Here is a 21,402-nt window from a genome sequence, read left to right as displayed (position 1 = left end):
TCTTTGAATTAGTTTTCTTTTAAATTCTAACACTTTATTAACTAAACTAACGTATAGTTATAGATCTATTATAATGATAGTATTTTTTTTTGTATTAAATATAAAGTTTTTTATTTGAAATTTTTGCATGTTGGTTTCCATTTGCCTTTCTCAGTTAACTTTGTATTTTAATTTCTTATTTTTCAATTTGGATTTTGAGAAATATTTAGTATTTTTGTTGTTGAATTATTAGCATATAATGGTTTAAAATTAGGGCTTAAAAACGATAAATATCACAAGCCAGAGAATAAATCATAATCATATCGGAATTATAGCGCCAAGACACTTTATATTTGTATATCACAAAAACTGAATTTGAATTTTCATAGACCTATCATAACATCTCAAATAACCAAAAATTTAAGAAATGATATTCTAAACCCCTGGTTTATATATCAAGTTTTGAGTATATTCGACAATCCGTTGCCTATTTTTCCTTGTGGCTTTCTCAACTGATGTCGAATTAAAGGACTCGTCTTCAGTCCTTTAATTCGACTAACTAACTATCTTAGACTATGAAATAAACAAAAGACTAGTAAATAGACTTGACTATAAACTAGACTAAAGACTATAAACTAGACTAGACTATAGACTAGACTATAGACTAGACTATAGACTATACTATAGACTAGACTATAGACTATACTATAGACTAGACTATAGACTAGACTATAGACTAGACTATAGACTAGACTATAGACTAGACTATAGACTAGACTATAGACAAGACTATAGACTAGACTATAGACTAGACTGTAGACTAGACTATAGACTTAACTATAACCTAGACTGTAGACTAAACTGTAGACTGAACTATAGCCTAGACTGTATACTAAACTATAGACTTAACTTTAGTCTAGTCGTTTTTGATTAAATTTACATCTTATTTCCCTTATTTATGAAATTTAAAATCCCAAAGATATGTTTGGACAATTGATCTCAACATGCAGACAAGGGTTTAGGTTTGACTGATGTTAAATAAAACAGAATCTCTTAAAAGAAGGTCACACTATAAAAAACGTATATTGTAGTAAAAATAAAATCTTAACTAGACCATTGCAAAAACAAAAAAAAACCTTTAAATTTAGTTTGCATTTTGTTTATAACATTTTATTGTATTTTAGCCCTTTTTTTGCTTATAATTTATAAACAAAATTAGTTATTCCATTTCTTCTATCATGTTTGTTTGTTTTTAGTTTAGAAAACAAATTAATTTAAAAAAAAAATATTTTAAACAAAAAAAATCATCTAATTTTTCTTAAACTTTTTTCGATTTTTTTCTTTTTTCAAAATAAAAAATAAAAAAAAATATTTGTTGTTGTCCAATTTACTACGCACTTTTATTAAATTTATATTAAATATATATAAATGTCGCTTTAAATCAAAATCCTGAAAAAAAACTGTTTTGCGTTAATCATTTATTGTTCTTCTTCTAATATATAATTTAATTGTTAACTTCTATTAACTTATTGCATCTTAAATCCTCTTTTTTTCAATAAAAATCATTTAATTTTTTTTGTGTGCTTTTTTTATATGTTCTTTTTTGATTTATTTTTTAACTTTCTAATTTTGCATTAAAAAAAAAAAATAAAAATAAATAAACTGTTTTAATATGGTGAATGTTTGTTAAAACACTTTTATTAAAAAAAATATATAAAACATTTCATAATAACACATAATTCATACCACACAACCAACCAAACCATTTAAAATTCACACATTTTACATTTGATCACTTTTTTTTGGAACAATTTTGCTTTAAAACAAATCATCATTTGACAAAAATCATTACACTTTACATACATTTATGACCTTTTTTTTTGTAAATAACTCATTAAACATTGGTGATTGGTAAACAAACAATAAATAAATTCAAATACAAATTTTCCTCCTTTGCCCCAACGCCCCACCTTTTTTCCTTAAAAAAAAAACAAACTGCTTTTCCTTTATGACTTTTTCCCTTTTATACTTTGTACTTTGATGGTTGTTTATTTGCTAAAATATGGTTATTAACTTGCTTATACCCAAAAGTTGCCTTCAACAACAAAACCGGAAAAATCGGAAAAGTCTAAAAAATCTAAAAAAGAAAAAAAATCGAAAGATAAGAAAAATTCCCATAAAAATGATGAAAATTTCAATGGAAAACATAAGCATAAACATCATAAGAAATCTAAAAATAAATCAAACAAAAATGAACATGTTTCACTTAGTGAAAGTCATTCTTTGGGTTTACAAACTTTATTTGGGGGCAATGAAGAGAATTCTCTATCTCATGCCAAGGGGGATGAGATTCCTGCCTCAAGTAAAGAGAGTGCAGAGAATTCTGTAATGGTTTGTGAGACTACCACACCTACTACTATTAAAATAAATCTTAAATATCAAACTCCTAAACAAAGATTTAAGAATGCTTTAAAATCGGGTGAAGTATCTCTAGCACAATCACCCAATTCGGCAAATCCTAGTCCTAGAGGGGCAGGCTGTCCCTCACCCACACCTTCTTTATCGTCAAGAGATTCTGTAACTTCACCACTACCAACAGCAACAACAACAACATCACCACCCCATACACCTTCCCCCAACACACAAAAAACTCCTTCCAAAAAGAACAAAAAACAATTAGCAGCGACTAAAAGTAAAAATAATAATAATAAAAAATTAACAACCACAAACACCCACAACAACAATACCACCACAACATCCCATAAAACTTCCTCTAGTCCTTGCTCCTCCTCCTTCTCCTCCTCCACTCCTTTAAAATCCACCAAAACAACAACAACAAATACTAAAAAATTAGGTAGAAGCCGTAAAAAATCAACATCATCTACAAAATCTTCCAAATATTCGAATTCCTTACAGAATTGCCAGTTCTGCACATCTGGCGAAAATGAAGATAAACTCTTGCTGTGCGATGGCTGCGATAAGGGTTATCATACCTACTGTTTCAAACCGAAAATGGAGAATATACCCGATGGTGATTGGTAAGTATAGTTTTTGCCAAACATTTTTACACACACAACAATCAAATTTTCTTTTAATGTTTTGTTAAAAAAAAGTTTTGGTGGCAACTAATTTTGTTTGGTTTTCTTGTAATTGTTTTTGTTTTTTTACATAAAATTCATTTCATTTCAATTCAGTCAGTCAATCAATCAATCGAATCAATTGTTATTTGTTTGTCTCAGTCGTAAAAGAAAGAAATTCTTAAAAAAATCTTCCCCCATGTTGTCACCTCTTAAAAGCACTAATCCAATAAAACACCTAAAAAAATTATGTTTTCATTTCTTAGAATTTCTCTAAACTTTTGAATTCTCATTAAACTTTCCTTTTATTTCCGATTACTTCATCCTCTTCAAGGTATTGCTATGAGTGCGTTAATAAGGCTACCAATGAACGTAAATGTATTGTTTGTGGCGGTCATCGTCCCTCACCGGTTGGCAAAATGATCTATTGTGATTTGTGTCCACGTGCATATCATGCTGATTGTTACATTCCTCCACTGTTGAAAGTGCCGCGTGGCAAATGGTATTGTCATGGTTGCATTTCAAAGGCACCACCACCGAAAAAACGTTCCTCCACTAGTAAACCTCGCCGTGAACGTGATTCATCTGCCTCGCTATCGAAACGCAAAGATAAACATCATAATACATCGTCCAGTTGTGAACAGTTGAATACATCGGCCGATCATCATAATATTCATAATTCATCGCATGATGAGTCAATGACATCGCTGCCGGCACCGTTGAGGTGAGTTTGTTTTGTTTTATTGTTATTTTTTTCAAAAATGGTTAAAAAATTCGTTACCTTTTTAAATCTGTTAATCACGAGAAAGTTTAAACTCAAGTGGAAATACTATTTCTATATTTCTCTTCAGTCCCGCTCATTCTGTGGCCTCAACATCATTCGATGATCATCATAACAACTCTATCGATACAACGCGCTTCCAAAATCAAGTAACAAATCGTCAAGGTGCTTTAAGTCCACAAAACACAAACAATGAATTCAATGATACCAGCATGGATGGTACAACCAACACAACAGCATTAGGCAGCAATACAGCTGCAGCAGGAAATGTTGCTATGCTTCATACACAGCAGCAGCAACAACAGTCACTGCAACAAACGCCAGCTAGTGCAGCAAACATACTACCCATGATGTCACCAATACCAACATCAACGCCACCAACACAACAACAGCAACAAAATTTCAATTGTATGCCCAGTACGGCAGGACTCTTACCACCTCAAGGACAAATAATGTCATCACCATCACATTTTGCCAATCTCAGCGCACCAACGCCACTACAACAAATCGCTACAAATCAAACAAATCATTTGCCATATCCCCTTAATACCACACAATTGGTACCGCCCAGTTCAGCGGCCGTGATAGCAGCACCCTCACTACCACCACCATCACCGTCAACCATAACAGCAGCCACAACTGCTACGTTAGCTTTAGCCACTGTTATACCGCCATCTATAACACAAACAACGGCCACAGGCGGTCTCTTAACTGCTACAGCACTACCAAATCAAATGCCAGTTTTACCCAATATAACAGCAGCACCTCCCACTCCACCCATTGGTGTGACTGGTAATCTAATGTGTGCTACTACCTCCCCACAACATTCCTCCATAACATCATCATCCCGTTCCTCAACGCCCACACAACAACAGATGCATCATGGTTCTGCCAGCCAGCATTCACCACAGCTGCATGCTCCTGCTACTTCGCCCTCCATGATGGTGGTTTCTAGCAGCGCGGTGACAACACCACCACCTACTGCTCTAGGGCCACCACCTCCCATAAATATACATGCCGTTCAGGAGGCCAAGGAAAAATTGAAACAAGAGAAAAAAGAAAAACATGCCACCAAAAAGTTAATGAAAGAATTGGCCGTATGTAAAACCGTTTTAAGTGAAATGGAGGTAAATTTCTAAAGCTACTTCTTAGCAAAGACATATAATACTAAAAAGAACATGTTCTCTAACTTCTCACTTATAGCTACATGAAGATTCTTGGCCTTTTCTGTTGCCAGTAAATACCAAACAATTTCCCACGTATCGCAAAATCATAAAAAATCCCATGGATTTATCCACCATTAAGAAAAGACTACAAGATTTAAGGTAAATCAATTAAAGCCCCCCCCCCCCCCTTTTTTTTCACCAACAAATTCTTATTAACATTATTCCAACTTTCAGCTACAAATGTCGAGAAGATTTTTGTGTTGATGTACGACAGATTTTCGACAATTGTGAAATGTTTAATGAAGACGACTCGCCGGTGGGCAAAGCTGGTCATGGTATGCGTAAATTCTTTGAAATGCGTTGGGCCGAATTGACTGATAAACACTCATGATATCAATTGCAACATCAGCAACAACAAACACAGCAACAACTCAAATATAACAGCGAATAAATAAAATTAAACTTTTCAACATTTAAATCCAATAAAAAGGATTTTAAATCATATAAAAACACACACACACACAAACACAAGTAAAACAAAATGTTTAGTAAAAAAACAATCGTAAGTGAAATAATAATAAAAAACAAAAAATTATACATACAATTTAAGAACTAACTTTATTCAAATTTTAACTAATTAAACAAGGCTTGATATTAATTAATATAGTTATAATAATAAAAAAAACAAACACACACAAATAAAAAATAAAGATTTTAAACAATAATAAAAACTACCAGAATTATATTATTACAATGCACACTTCTTGACATTGTAAACACTTAAATTAATAATATTTCCACTTACTCTCTCACCACACACACACTTCGCTCATTATAACAGAATTTTTATGGAAATTTAGGATCAATATTTGGATATATTTAAATTTTCACTAACTGTCTGTCCACAAAATGGTTAAGGAGAAGAGAGATCACTTACTCGTTTAGAAAAGGAAAGTTATTTTTAAAAACTACTTTTTTTTTCTTAATTTTAATAATTTATAAACTTTTTGCGTTTTTGTTAAGAAATTAACTTTAGAAAAGTATAGACTATGGACTGATTTATAGTCTAGACTATAAATGATCTTTAAACTATGAAATAATCAACAGTTCACACTGATATATAGTCAAGATTATAGACTGATCTATAGTCAAGACTACAGACTTATTTATAGTCAAGACTATAGACTTATCTATAGTCAACACTGTATACTGATCTCTAGTCAAGACTGTAGACTGATCTATAGTCAAGGCTATAGACTGATCTATAGTCAAGACAATAGACTGATCTATAGTCAAGACAATAGACTGATCTATAGACAGGACAATATAATGATCTATCGTAAAGACTATAGACTGATCTATAGTCAAGACTATAGACTGATCTATAATCAAGTCTATAGACTGATATATAGTCAAGGCTATAGACTGATCTATAGTTAAGACAATAGACTGATCTATAGTCTAGACTATAGACTAATATATAGACAATATAATAGACTGATCTATAGTCAATACTATAGACTGATCTATAGTCAAGACTATAGACTGATCTATAGTCAATACTATAGACTGATCTACAGTCAAGACTATAGACTGATCTGCAGTCAAGACTATAGACTGATCTATAGTCAAGACTATAGACTGATCTATAGTCAAGACTATAGACTGATCTATAGTCAAGACTATAGACTGATCTATAGTCAAGACTATAGACTGATCTATAGTCAAGACTATAGACTGATCTTTAGTCAAGACTATAGACTGATCTACAGTCAAGACTATAGACTGATCTATAGTCAAGACTATAGACTGATCTATAGTCAAGACTATAGACTGATATACTGTCAAGACTATAGACTGTTCTATATTCAAGATTATTAACTGTTCTATAGTCAATACTACAGACTGTTCTATAGACAAGACTATAGACTATTCTTTAGTCAAGACTATAGACTGTGCTATAGTCAAGACTATAGACTGTGCTATAGTCAAGACTATAGACTGTGCTATAGTCAAGACTATAGACTGTGCTATAGTCAAGACTAAAGACTGTTCTATAGCCAAGACTATATACTGTTCTATAGTCAAGGCAATAGACTGTTTTATAGTCAAGACTATAGACTGTTCTGTAGTCAAGACTATAGACTGTTCTATAGTCAAGACTAAAGACTGTTCTATAGCCAAGACTATAGACTGTTCTATAGTCAAGGCAATAAACTGTTCTATAGTCAATACTATGAACTGTATAGTGCAGACTATAGACTGATCTACAGTCAAGACTATAGAACGATCTGCAGCAAAAAGTTTATATATTATTAATATTTTTATTTAAAATTTTTTTTGCTCAAAATCTCAAGAAAAACAAATAAAATATTTATAATTTAGAAGAAGAAAACAAAAGCACGAACAAATTGGTTAAAAAAAACCTAAAAAACTTCTTATAAAAACAATTTGTTTTAAGCAAATAACATAATAATAAATACATTTTTTTTAATATACTCATAAAATTAACAACAAAACACAACTATAACTTAATAAATAATTTAGTTTCTTTATGCAATAAGTTATGTTTTTAAGTTTTATTTTAATTTAATTTTAAAATAAATTAATGTATTAATTTTTTTGTATTTTTTTCGCAAAACTAACTAAGCAGTATTTTTTTATATATTTAACTACTAAAAACATAATTAACAAAAAAAAATCAATAAAATATTAAAAACAAAGTTTTTTTCCTTAAACACAAAAAAATAAACATATTTTTTACAAAACCAACAAAAGAACTATAAAAAAAGAAGGCATCAAAACAAAAAGAAATAATTTACAAATAAATATAAATAAAATATAAAACAGTTTATTATACATATAAATAAATAATAATGAAAACAAAAATAAATAATTAATAAGACATTGTACTTTGTAATTTATAAATATTTGTATTTGTTGTACTTAGTTTTTAGAAACTTAACAAGCAAAAAAAAAAAAAGAAATTAAACTAAAAGAAAAAAACCCACATTAATAATAAAAAATTAATTAAAAAAAATTATTTAAAATCTAAAAAGAGAAAATTCATTTAAATAACAAAACACAACTGAAAATAAAATGTTTAAAAACATTTTAATAAAACAAAATAAAAAAAATAATTATTAATGATCAAATGTAAAATCTTAAAAAAATTAAAAATTTTTTGTATTAATCTCTCTTAAAACACAGAATTATAAGCACCAGTATATAAATTAGAATTTTACTATTTACTCTACATACAGTATTTAAGTTGTAAGTTTTCTTATCACAAATTATTAATTTTTTACCTAAATACATACATGTATAAGTATGTGTTTTTTTAATGTATAATTTTATATATTTTTGTTTACTTTTAATTTATATTATTGTTCTCTTTAAACTTGTAATCATAAAACTCTCGCTTTTATCTTTTTAACTTAAATCTCTTTCTGTCTGTGTTGTTCTTTTAATGGATTTTTTATATTTTGGCAGCTTTTTATTTTTAATTTCCTTTTTTATTTTTTTTGGTATTTTTGTATTAAAAATTATTTATTTATTTCTTTCTTTCCTCTTAATATACATATATAAAAATTAAACTTTATACATTTTATGTATTTATAGTTTATAAAGAAAATTTTAAATGTTATATATACATTCAATACATATTAATGAAAAAATATATATATATATAGAACAAAAACAAAAACAAAAAAAAAAAACAAGAAAAGAGATATTTGAATTTTATATTAAATACCAGCATCAGCTAAGAAAATAGTTATTTTGTTTGTTTTCATTTTTCTTTTAGATTTAAAGAATTTTGGGAAAATTTTGGTTTTGAACTTTTGAATAAACTTTCGATCATATCTTAAATACTAAAAACATTTCTATAGTATCAATTATTCTATAGTCAAGAAGTCAACACTATTGACTATTCTATAGGCCAGTCTATATACTGCTCTATAGACATGCTTTTGCTATAGTCAAGACTATTGTCTGGGCAAGCTTTTAGGCTATTCTACAGTCAAGACTGTAGACAGTTATTAGGCAAAACAATAGACTGCTCTATAGTCAGAACTTTAGACTGTTATTAGGCAAGACTACAGATTGTTCTATAGTCTAGACTGTTCTATAGTCAAGACTATCATCTGTTCTATGGTCAGGACTATACACTGTCGTATAATCAAGACTATAGACTGTTCAATAGTCTAGACTCTAGACTGTTCTATAGACAAGACTATAGACTGTTTTATAGTCAAGACTATAGACTGTTCTGTAGTCAAGACTATAGACTGCTCAATAGTCTAAACCGTATACTTTTCAATAGTCTAGACAATAGACTGTTGCATAGACTATTCTATATTTTATAGTCAAAACTCTAGGTTATTTTATATTCAAGGCTATAGGCTATTCTACAGTCAAGACTCTAGACAGTTCTATAGTCAAGGCTATAAATAGTTCTATAGTCAAGACTATAGACAGTTCTATAGTCAATGTTATATAGTAAAGACTATAGACAGTTCTACAGTCAAGACTATAGAAAGTTCTATAGTCAAGACTATAGACAGTTCTATAGTCAAGACTATAGACAGTTCTATAGTCAAGACTATAGACAGTTCTATAGTCAAGGCTATAGACAGTTCTATAGTCAAGACTATAGACAGTTCTATAGTCAAGACTATAGACAGTTCTATAGTCAAGGCTATAGACAGTTCTATAGTCAAGACTATAAACAGTTCTATAGCAAAGACTATAGACAGTTCTATAGTTAAGACTATAGACAGTTCTATAGTCGAGACTATAGACAGTTCTATAGTCAAGACTATAGACAGTTCTATAGTCAAGACTATAGACAGTTCTATAGTTAAGACTATAGACAGTTCTATAGTTAAGACTATAGACAGTTCTATAGTTAAGACTATAGACAGTTCTATAGTCAAGACTATAGACAGTTCTATAGGCAAGACTATAGACAGTTCTATAGGCAAGACTAGACAGTTCTATAGTGAAGACTGCAGACAGTTCTATAGTCAAGACTGTAGACAGTTCTAGACTGTAGACAGTTCTATAGTCAATACTATAGAAAGTTCTAGTGTCAAGACTATAGACTGTTCTATAGTCAAGACTATAGACAGTTCTATAGTCAAGACTGCAGACAGTTCTATAGTCAAGACTGTAGACAGTTCTATAGTCAAGACTATAGAAAGTTCTAGTGCTAAGACTATAGACAGTTCTGTAGTGAGGACAACAGATGGATCTATAATCGCTACATATACTAACTTATAGACTGTTCTAAAATCAAAATTAAAGACTAATTTACAGTCAGCATTACAGAACGATCTTAAGCCAAGATTATAGAATGATCTGAAGATAAATTAGTTATAGAATATTTATTATATATCTAGAGTCCAGAATATGCACGGATCTTTTGTCCGGACATTTGGCTAATCTAAAACTTTTTACTTTTCTGTATTCAATATTATAAAGACTGATCTGTAGTCAAGATTATAGACTGATATAGATGCATCTATAGTCGCTACATATACCAACATATAGACAGTTCTAAAATCAAGATTAAAGACTAATTTACAGTCAGCATTACAGAACGATCTAAAGCCAAGATTATAGAATGATCTGAAGATAAACTAGTTACAAACATATATTATATATCTAGAGTCCAGAATATAGACGGATCTGTGGTCAGGACATTTGGCTAATCTAAAACTTTAAACTTTTTTGTATTCAATATTATAAGGACTAATCTATAATCAAGATTATAGACTGATCTATAGTTATCACTATAGACTAACTTTTACACATGACTTAAGACAGATCAAATCAAGAAAAAGATCGTGAAAAAAATAAAAATTCATTAACATTTTGAATTACTTTAAAGACTCGATTTATTTCATATAATTGTGAATATATATTCCAAATCGATTTAGTTTTTTGCAAATTCAAATTTTATTTTGCTTTTAATTTACTTTGGTTTTATTAAAAAGTTTATATAAGTTTTTTAAAACAACCAGTGCAGCACAATAAAAATAAACAAAAACTCAAAGAATTATTAAAAAAAAGAAATAGCCACATTAAACAAATAAAAATATAAAAAATACAAAAACCATAAAAAACAAATATATAAATCATAAAAAACCATATAAACGATAAAAAAGAAGACGAAAGACAAAACATCCCCCTCAATAACACGGCCCCTAAAAATAATTTTATATTGAAAAGAAAATTAAGAAAATAATAATATAAAAATAAAGATATAATTAATAGTTAGTGATGGTAGAAAACATATACGCATATTTAACAATAGTATTAGTAATAAAAAATAAATAAAAAAATATAATATTAAAAAAGTATGAAAAATGTATTATAATTTATTTTACCACAAACTTGTAAATATTAAATTAAAGCCTAAATATTAATAAACAATAAACTTAAAAATTATGTTTATTTTTTTTTTAATTCATTTTTACTAGAGTTAAAAAAAAGCTTCAAAAACATTTTTTTTTAAACTTAACTGTGTAGAAAAATATTCCTTAAAAGAAAACTTTTTTTAATGTAAAAACCAGTAAATAAATAAAAATTTAAATATTTGGCAATATTTTTTGCTCCCCTCTTACTAACTCCCGCCTGCCCTCTTTCACACATAATTAATTATATGGCGAAAATTTAGTGATGAGAAAATTTAAATTAAATAAAACGTAAATGATTTACAAAATATTTAATTTAATTATATAAAAAAGAAAATAAAAGTAAAAATTATAAAAAATACTTAATTATAAAAATAAAATGAAAAAAATATGCAATATATCAGTTAAAAAAATTATACCATATTATATGAAAAACATAATAAAAAATACACACCAAAATATTATAAAAGAAATAAAATATTTATTTAAATGGTTTTATTTGACAATAACTAACTAAACATCTAACTAACTAACACAGTAATCTTATAGATATGACAGACAATTGACCGTTGACTACTCTATACTCAAGACTATAGATTAGATAGATAGTTAAGACTATAGATTGCTCTATAGTCAAGATTATAGATTGCTCTATAGTCAAAACTATAGATTGCTCTATAGTCAACACTATAGATTGCTCTATAGTCAAGATTATAGATTGCTCTATAGTCAAGACTTTAGATTGCTCTATAGTCAAGACTTTAGATTGCTTTATAATCAAGACTTAAGATTGCTCTATAGTCAAAACTATAGATTGCTCTATAGTCAAGACTTTAGATTGCTCTATAGTCAAGACTTTAGATTGCTCTATATTGATTATAGAGTAATCTAAAGTAGATTGCTCTATAGTCAAAATTATAGATTGCTCTATAGTCAAGACTATAGACTGTTCTATAGTCAAGACTATAGACTGTTCTATAGTCAAGACTATAGACTGTTCTATAGTCAAGACTATAGACTGTTCTATAGTCAAGACTATAGACTGTTCTATAGTCCTGACTATAGATTGTTCTATAGTCAAGACTATAGACTGCTCTATAGTCAAGACGATAGACTGCTCTATAGTCAAGACGATAGACTGCTCTATAGTCAAGACGATAGACTGCTCTATAGTCAAGACTATAGACTGCTCTATAGTCAAGACTATAGACTGTTCCATAGTCAAGATTATAGACTGTTCTATAGTCAAGACTATAGACTTTACTATAGTCAATACTATAAACAGCTCAATAGTCAAGACTATAGACTGCTCTATATTCAAGAGTATAAACTGCTCCATATTCAAGACTATAGACTGCTCTATAGTCAAAACTATAGACTGCTCCATAGTCAAGACTATAGACTGTTCTATAGTCAAGACTATAGACTGCTCTGTAGTCAAGGCTATATACTGCTCTATAGTCAAGACAATAGACTTTACTATAGTCCAGACTATAGACTTTACTATAGTCAAGACAATAAACTTTACTATAGTCAAGACTATAAACTTTACTATAGTCAATACCATAAACAGCTCTATTGTCAAGACTATAAACTTTACTATAGTCAAGACTATAAACAGCTCTATAGTCAAGACTATAGACTGCTCTATAGTCAAGACTATAGACTGCTATATAGTCAAGCCTATAGACTGTTCCATAGTCAAGACTATAGACTGCTCTATAGTCAAGACTATAGACTGTTTTATAGTCAAGACTATAGACTTTTCTTTAGTCAAGACTATAGACTGTTCTATAGTCAAGACTATAGACATTATTATAGCCAATACTATAAACAGCTCAATAGTCAAGACTATTGACTGCTCTTTATTCAAGACTATAAACAGCTCCACATTCAAGACTATAGACTGCTCTATATTCAAGACAATAGACTGCTCTATGGTCTAGAGTATATATTGTTTAAGTAATATTCAAGACTACAGACTGCTGTATACTCAAGAACTAACAAAACCGTAATATTAAAGATAAGACAGACAATTGACCTTTGACTACTCTGAAGTCAAGACTATAATCTGCTCTGTAGTCAAGACTATAAACTGCCCTATAGTCAAGACTATTAACTGCTTTAGTTAATTATAGACTGCTCTTAAAACTTTAATTTAAAATTTAATACAATTTCTTTTGTGTTGGTTTACATTTTTTAGTTACTAGTCTGTAAAAATAATCACAGATATCGATAGCTTTATGGTAACAAAATTGATAACTTTTTGGCAGTTATACAGCTGTTATACAGAGTAGTTTAAAGAAATAGCTTTATGGTACCAAAATCGATAACTTATTGGCAGTTATATGTACATACAGCTGTTATACAGAGTAGTTTAAAGAAATCTTTTAGCTAATTTAACAACCTTACTACTGTTTTAGTTCTATTAATCATACAAAGATGTCGCCACAAGACAGTTTTTTATTACAAGGCCGCAAGGTATGCTAATAAATATTGTAGATTTTAAATAAATTAATTTATAGAAAGACTTCTTATTACAAGTAATTGAAATAAATTAAAAAAAACTGATTACAAATAGTTTACTCATCAAAGTTTCATTAAGAGTGCTGTTAATGAAAAATTTAATTAATTTAATTAATAAGATTTGATCGTTTTTAAACTGGACTGGTTTAAACAAGTTGCTAAAGCCATCACCTTGGTAATGACACAATTTTAACACTTAACTACAACTTTTATCAAATCATTCCCCTAAACAAATAATTTCATAATATGAACATTTGTATATGTAAATAATAGCTTTATCAAATCATTCACACACTGCTGTTCTTTAATACAAATATAACATTCTACTCCCATATTACTTACAATTTCCACGAATCGTGTATTTCTTTCTATAATCAATTGCCTGGTAATCATTGATGCATTACCTTACCACTTAACTTTAATACCATAGAGAGTATCATGCTTTTTTGACTTCAGTTAAATTGACTACCAACATTTGCACAATTTAATCATATGTTGGCGGCATACATTCCGTTGAACACAAATAAACAATAAAAAGCAAACTTTAATTCATTCTCTTATTGTACGTACAAATGCTTACAACTCTGTAAGTAGCAATTTTAAATACAAAAAAAAAATATTGTTCTTTGTTACATCGAAACAAAACGGATCGGTCGTCATCATCATCAGCAGCAATATCATCGACAACAACAATTGCCTGTTGTAATATTATTTGTTTTGAGTTGTTGGGGTAACGTTGTTATTCGATCATGTGTTCAATGTGTTTAAATGATAATTCGATACGACGATTGCAATAGCTCATCATACATAAATATGTACAATTGTTTTGTCAATGAAATGTTTAAAGGAATGAAATCGTATGAATATTATAGACTGTTCTATAGTTAAGATTACTGTTCTATAATGAAGACTATAGAATGTTTTATAGTCGAAACTATAGATTGTTCGATAATCAAGACTATATACAGCTCTATTGTCAAGGTTATATACAGCTCTATAGTCAAGAATATATACAGCTCTATACCCAAGACTATATACAGACTATACTTAAAACTATATACAGTTTTATAGTCAAGACTGTATACAGCTCTATAGTCAAGAATATATACAGCTCTATAGCCAAGACTATATACAGCCTATATTCAAACCTATAGCCAGCTCTATAGTCAGGACTATAAACTGTTCAATAGTCAGGACTATAAACTGTTCAATAGTCAGGACTATAAACTGTTCAATAGTCAGGACTATAAACTGTTCTATAGTCAGGACTATAAACTTTTCTATAGTCAAGACTATAGACAGTTCTATAGTCAAGACTATAGACAGTTCTATAGTCAAGACTATAGACAGTTCTATAGTCAAGACTATAGACAGTTCTATAGTCAAGACTATAGACTGTTCTATAGTCAAGACTATAGACTGTTCTATAGTCAAGACTATAGACCGTTCTATAGTCAAGACTATAGACCGTTCTATAGTCAAGACTATAGACTGTTCTATAGTCAAGACTATAGACTGTTTTATAGTCAAGACTATAGACTTTTTTATAGTCAAGACTACAGACTGTTTTATAGTCAAGACTATAGACTTTTTTATAGTCAAGACTATAGACTGTTTTATATTCAGGACTATAAACTTTTATAGTCAAGACTATAGACTGTTTTATAGTCGAGACTATAGACTGTTTTATAGTCAGGACTATAGACTGTTCTATAGTCAAGACTATAGACTGTTCTATAGTCAAGACTATAGACTGATCTATAGTCAAGACTATAGTTAACTATAGACTGTTAGTTAAGAATATAGACTGTTTTATAGTCAAGACTATAGACTTTCTACAGTCAACACTATAGACTGTTCTATAGTCAAAAATATAGACTGTTCTATAGTCAAGACTATAGACTTTTTTATAGTCAAGACTATAGACTTTTTTATAGTCAAGACTATAGACTGTTCTATAGTCAAGACTATAGACTGTTCTATAGTCAAGACTATAGACTGTTCCATAGTCAAGACTATAGACTGTTCTATAGTCAAGACTATAGACTGTTCTATAGTCAAGACTATAGACTGTTCTATAGTCAAGACTATAGACTGTTCTATAGTCAAAACTATAGACTGTTCTATAGTCAAGACTATAGACTGTTCTATAGTCAAGACTATAGACTGTTCTATAGTCAAGACTATAGACTGTTCTATAGTCAAGACTATAGACTGTTCTATAGTCAAGACTATAGACTGTTCTATAGTCAAGACTATAGACTGTTCTATAGTCAAGACTATAGACTGTTCTATAGTCAAGACTATAGACTGTTCTATAGTCAAGACTATAGACTGTATAGTCAATAATATTGACTTTTCTATATTATATTTTTTAAGAGTTTAGATAATTCTATTATCATATCTATAGACTGTTCTTTAGTCAAGACTATAGACTGTTTTATAGGCATGACATAGAATTAATTCCTTTACATCACTGATCGAAATTGTAAATTGAAATTACAAATGCCTACTTGTTATTGTTTATTTGTTTGTTTTTACAACTAAAGCAAAATTACTAATTGTATGAATTACATGGAAATCCAACATTAACACAACAACAGTTAAGTGATGCAAAAGTTATTGCACAGAGTCCAAACTTCTGCAGTCAAGTGATGACAGTTGCGGTGAGTTTTTGATGCGCTTTCAAAACCAATAAATTTCAGACATGATAATTGTTATAAATTATCATTTCAATATTATGATTGAAACTAAAACGAAAACTATTAAACTGTGGAAAAAAAGTAATAAATAAAACACGGAGGGTTATGAAAATGGAGAATAATTTCAATCACATGCCAATTCAATAATAATTATTGGTTTTTGTTTTATGCTGCAACATAAAGAAAAAGAGAAAAACAAAGAAATTTATAAATAAATGTTTAAGAAATGAAAGATCATTTAAATTTCTTATGATTGGTTTATAAATGTTTTTCAGTTTAAAAAATGGACTTAGTATTGTTATCACTACTTATACAATCAATATTAAATTATCATCAATTTGTTGATTTTTCTTTTTTCTTATCGTAACACCAAAATCTCATTAGAATCCAAATGAAAATTAGATTTTTTTCTTGTTTTGGGTTAAATGAAATCTATAAGAAAAACCATATGACAACAGCCTGTTTTTGGTAACGCCTTTTACTAACTCAGGCAATTAATAATGTTTCTTTAAGTTTCCTTTTTGTTTTTTATACTAAAATATTTTTTATAACTTGTTCGTAAATAAATTTGTTTGGATACTTTGATCTTCTTGTTGTGGAGACCATTTTGAAAATAAATCAAAATGGTTGTGATAATTACATTCATGTGAACATGACCAAAGAAATAAATGACTTAACAATAACATTTCAAAATACTAGTGATCACTGATCGAGTAATATTTGGTCCGAAATACCTATGATCACAAATGGAGATCTTTATTAGTGATAGCTAGTCGGTCCCTATTCAAATTCAAATAAAAAAGTTAAGCTTTAATTTTTAACTGTTGTTCATATCAATGATCCCCACGCGATATTTCACTAACATGATTGCTAATCGAAGATTTTCTATAGTCAAGACTATAGACTGTTCTATAGTCAAGACTATAGACTGTTCTATAGTCAAGACTATAGACTGTTCTATAGTCAAGACTATAAACTGTTCTATAGTGAAGACTTTAGACTGTTCTATAGTCAAGACTTTAGACTGTTCTATAGTCAAGACTATAGACTGTTCTATAGTCAAGACTATAGACTGTTCTATAGTCAAGACTATAGACTGTTCTATAGTCAAGACTATAGACTGTTCTATAGTCAAGACTATAGACTGTTCTATAGTCAAGACTATAGACTGTTCTATAGTCAAGACTATAGACTTTTCTATAGTCAAGACTATAGACTGTTCTATAGTCAAGACTATAGACTGTTCTATAGTCAAGACTATAGACTGTTCTATAGTCAAGACTATAGACTGTTCTATAGTCAAGACTATAGACTTTTCTATAGTCAAGACTATAGACTGTTCTATAGTCAAGACTATAGACTGTTCTATAGTCAAGACAATAGACTGTTCTATATTCGAGACAATAGACTGTTCTATAGTCAAGACAATAGACTGTTCTATAGTCAAGACAATAGACTGTTCTATATTCGAGACAATAGACTGTTCTATAGTCAAGACAATAGACTGTTCTATAGTCAAGACAATAGACTGTTCAATAGTCAAGTCTATAGACTGTTCAATAGTCAAGACTATAGACTGTTTTATAGTCAAGACTATAGACTGTTCTATAGTCAAGACAATAGATTGTTCTATAGTCAAGACAATAGATTGTTCTATAGTGAAGACAATAGACTGTTCTATAGTCAAGACTATAGACTGTTTTATAGTCAAGACTGTAGACTGTTCTATAGTCAAGACTATAGACTGTTTTATAGTCAAGACTATTGACTGTTCTATAGTCAAGACTATAGACTGTTCTATAGTCAAGACTATAGACTGTTCTATAGTCAAGACTATAGACTGTCCTATATTCAAGACTATAGACTGTCCTATAGTCAAGACTATAGACTGTTCTATAGTCAAGACTGTAGACTGTTCTATAGTCAAGACTATAGACTGTTATATATTCAAGACTATAGATTGTTATATAGTCAAGATTATAGACTGTTCCATAGACAAAACTATAGACTGTTCTTGTAGTGTTAATGTTGTTAATTATTTGAATTAACAATATTAATGATCGTTGATCTTGTTCTTTATAGATAAAAGCTTATTTTAAAGTTTTTTTATTTTTTAATTTAAATTGGAAGGTTTTTTTAATAATGATAATTTTGTTTTAGATCTCGATCAATCAACATATTTGATCAGAAGTAACATTCGAAATATATTCAGTTGTCTTATTACCCAAAAATATTAGCGATCATAGACTATGAACATATAAAGCTTTTGTGAGCTTTTGACACCGATGAATTTTTTTTTTTTAAATTTTAGATTACTTACATTTTTTTTAAATTTCTTTATTGTAAATTTTTAAACTTATTTTTTTATGAAATCGAAAGAAAAATTGTTTATCTCTGTCTCTGCAAATATCTCTTTTCAAAAGTAATTATTAAAGCACTTATTTTTTTGTTTAATTTTAAATCAATCACAAGTTCTTCTTGTCTAGTAAACGTCAAGTAATTGTTAGCTGTCAAATGTTTTCAGGAAAACAAAGTTGTTAGAATTCAACACAATATACACTTTTAATTATGTACTTTAGTTCAATCAATTAAAACTTAAAAGAACAGCTTGAAAAAAATAACAACAATAACAACAACGAAGAAGAAGTAATTCTTAAGTTTAGTGGTAAAACTCCATTCCAAATGTAGTAAGTTAACCTTGCAGTAGAGTAGTAAGCGCGAGGAAGATTTAAAAATTCATTCCATATTAAATGTCTTTTTAGCAGGAACATAAAAACTATTTTGATTCTTATCTCAAGTCTATTAACTATTACAAAGTAGTTAAAGAAAAACTTGTAGTATTGTTGATTTAATCAACGAAAAAAATACTCGTACTACTCTACACTAATAATGTACATGGATACTCTACAACACACACACACACACACACGAGTTAAGTTCAATACATATGTTGAAAAGCAAAAAAGCCAAATGGCCAAAGCAGCTAAACAACCAACGAACTCATCTTATTGGGCATGAAATGGAATGGATGGATGTTAATAAAGTTCTCTGTGGCCACTAAGTAAAGCGGAGACAGCCGTAAACAACAAACATGGCTTAAAACATTAAACATTAAGCCATGTCTGTGACACTACACAACTACATGCAGAACAAAACAACAACAACAGTAACAAAAAAATAAATAAAAACAACCAAACAGTCCCTCTAGGAGGGACGAAAAAATAAAAAGTTCTAAAAAAAATAAAAAAAAAACACTGCAAAGATGTCGTCATCATCATCAACATCAGCAGCCGCAACTTCTTGAACACACATCATTACGAAAGCGTCTATGTTAAGATTGCTGTCGATGTTCTTGCCATTGCTCGATTGCTGGGATTTATGCGCGAAAGTATTTAGGTACAAACAGCAATAACCAAAAGCTATAGTCAGGCAACAACAAGTAGACCTGGTTGCAGTTTATGAGCCCAGAATCATACATACGAATGTACTCGTCCTCAAACAACGAGTTGTACATGATACACGTTTATAAATATGTCCAGCATTGATATGAACAGGCTTTTAAACAATTTCATTTTCTAGAGGATCTTACATTTTCATCTTCATCACCGTTAACGTCTGCAACATCCTCTTCCTACAACTTGAAATTTTAAAGAAAAAACTTTTTTCCATAAACTTATTTTATATAATACGAGTATTTTGTTAAAATGGAAACAGCAAAAAACCATTTAAATGGCAAAAAACTGAAAACTGAATTGTAGTAAAGTTGTTATGGCTTTAAAGCTCGTTGAAAAACCACAGGTCTTTTTGCAATCATTTTGGAATACCTTTAATATATTTTAGGTATTATTTACTTGTATTGCTTCGTTTACCTACAACTACCACATACACGTTCCTTTAAATGAATTCCAAATGAATTCGTCGCATTCACAATCGTATCCATCCAAACCACAATTTACTCGCCTTTTCGCATCTTTGTTTGGTAGTAGCCCGGGATGGAACATTTAGTACTATTTTACTTCTTTCGTACTTTTTTTGCTAAACAATAAAGTGTAGATACAGTAAAACTGAACTAGAACTGAACTACAACTGAACTAGAACTGAACTAGAACTGAACTAGAACTGAACTAGAACTGAACTAGAACTGAACTAGAACTGAACTAGAACTGAACTAGAACTGAACTAGAACTGAACTAGAACTGAACTAGAACTGAACTAGAACTGAACTAGAACTGAACTAGATCTGAACTAGAACTGAACTAAAACTACCTAAAACCGAACTAGAACAAAACCGGGTGCATGTAGCTAAGGATTTCTATATGTCTATTGATGAAGATAACGAAGACTGACTACAGCACGATCTTAGCAGTTTAATTTTTTACTAGATTTTTGTTGTTTCTCCTGGTCGAAAAGTGTAAACAAAACTTTACATTAAACATCAGTCCAACGAGCCATAAAAATAATTGAGTTTGTAAACTTAAACTAGAGGAATGTCTGTCTTTCTACTTCAAGTACTACGTTCTGCTTGTATTCAATGAATTTTTAGGGATTTTCCTGTGTTCGAACAAAAATTTTTTTAGGAATCCAAAATTGTAAGATTTGCATTATTTCTGCTGTTTCGTATTTATTCTTCTGTACCCAGAACAAAAAATTGTTAATTTAATGTTTTACCATTCTTTTGTTTGTTATTTTTGTGTTTTGTGGGTTTTTGTTGGGGTTCCTTCGGTACAAAATTGATTTTATATGTTAAAATCC

General features: G+C 29.4%; 1 protein-coding gene across 5 annotated transcripts in view; it reads left to right on the top strand.

Annotated features, from left to right (window-relative positions):
* Window positions 1-5,574, top strand: part of LOC111679332 (bromodomain adjacent to zinc finger domain protein 2B) — a 93,852-nt gene extending 88,278 nt beyond the window's left edge. For all 5 annotated transcript variants that reach the window (XM_046954904.1, XM_046954907.1, XM_046954906.1 and 2 more), the window contains 5 exons: window positions 2,896-3,017; window positions 3,391-3,780; window positions 3,908-4,964; window positions 5,041-5,162; window positions 5,238-5,574. In XM_046954904.1, coding sequence (XP_046810860.1) covers window positions 2,896-3,017; window positions 3,391-3,780; window positions 3,908-4,964; window positions 5,041-5,162; window positions 5,238-5,394 — 1,848 coding nt within the window. In that variant the 3' untranslated portion in view covers window positions 5,395-5,574. The remainder of the gene's footprint in view (window positions 1-2,895; window positions 3,018-3,390; window positions 3,781-3,907; window positions 4,965-5,040; window positions 5,163-5,237) is intronic.
* The last annotated feature ends 15,828 nt before the right edge of the window (window positions 5,575-21,402 follow it).

The sequence above is a fragment of the Lucilia cuprina genome, chromosome 6 (assembly GCF_022045245.1).
Source record: "Lucilia cuprina isolate Lc7/37 chromosome 6, ASM2204524v1, whole genome shotgun sequence".
NCBI classification, from domain to species: domain Eukaryota; kingdom Metazoa; phylum Arthropoda; class Insecta; order Diptera; family Calliphoridae; genus Lucilia; species Lucilia cuprina.
The sequence above is the reverse complement of the archived record's forward strand: the minus strand, read 5'-3'. Positions and strand labels throughout refer to the sequence as shown.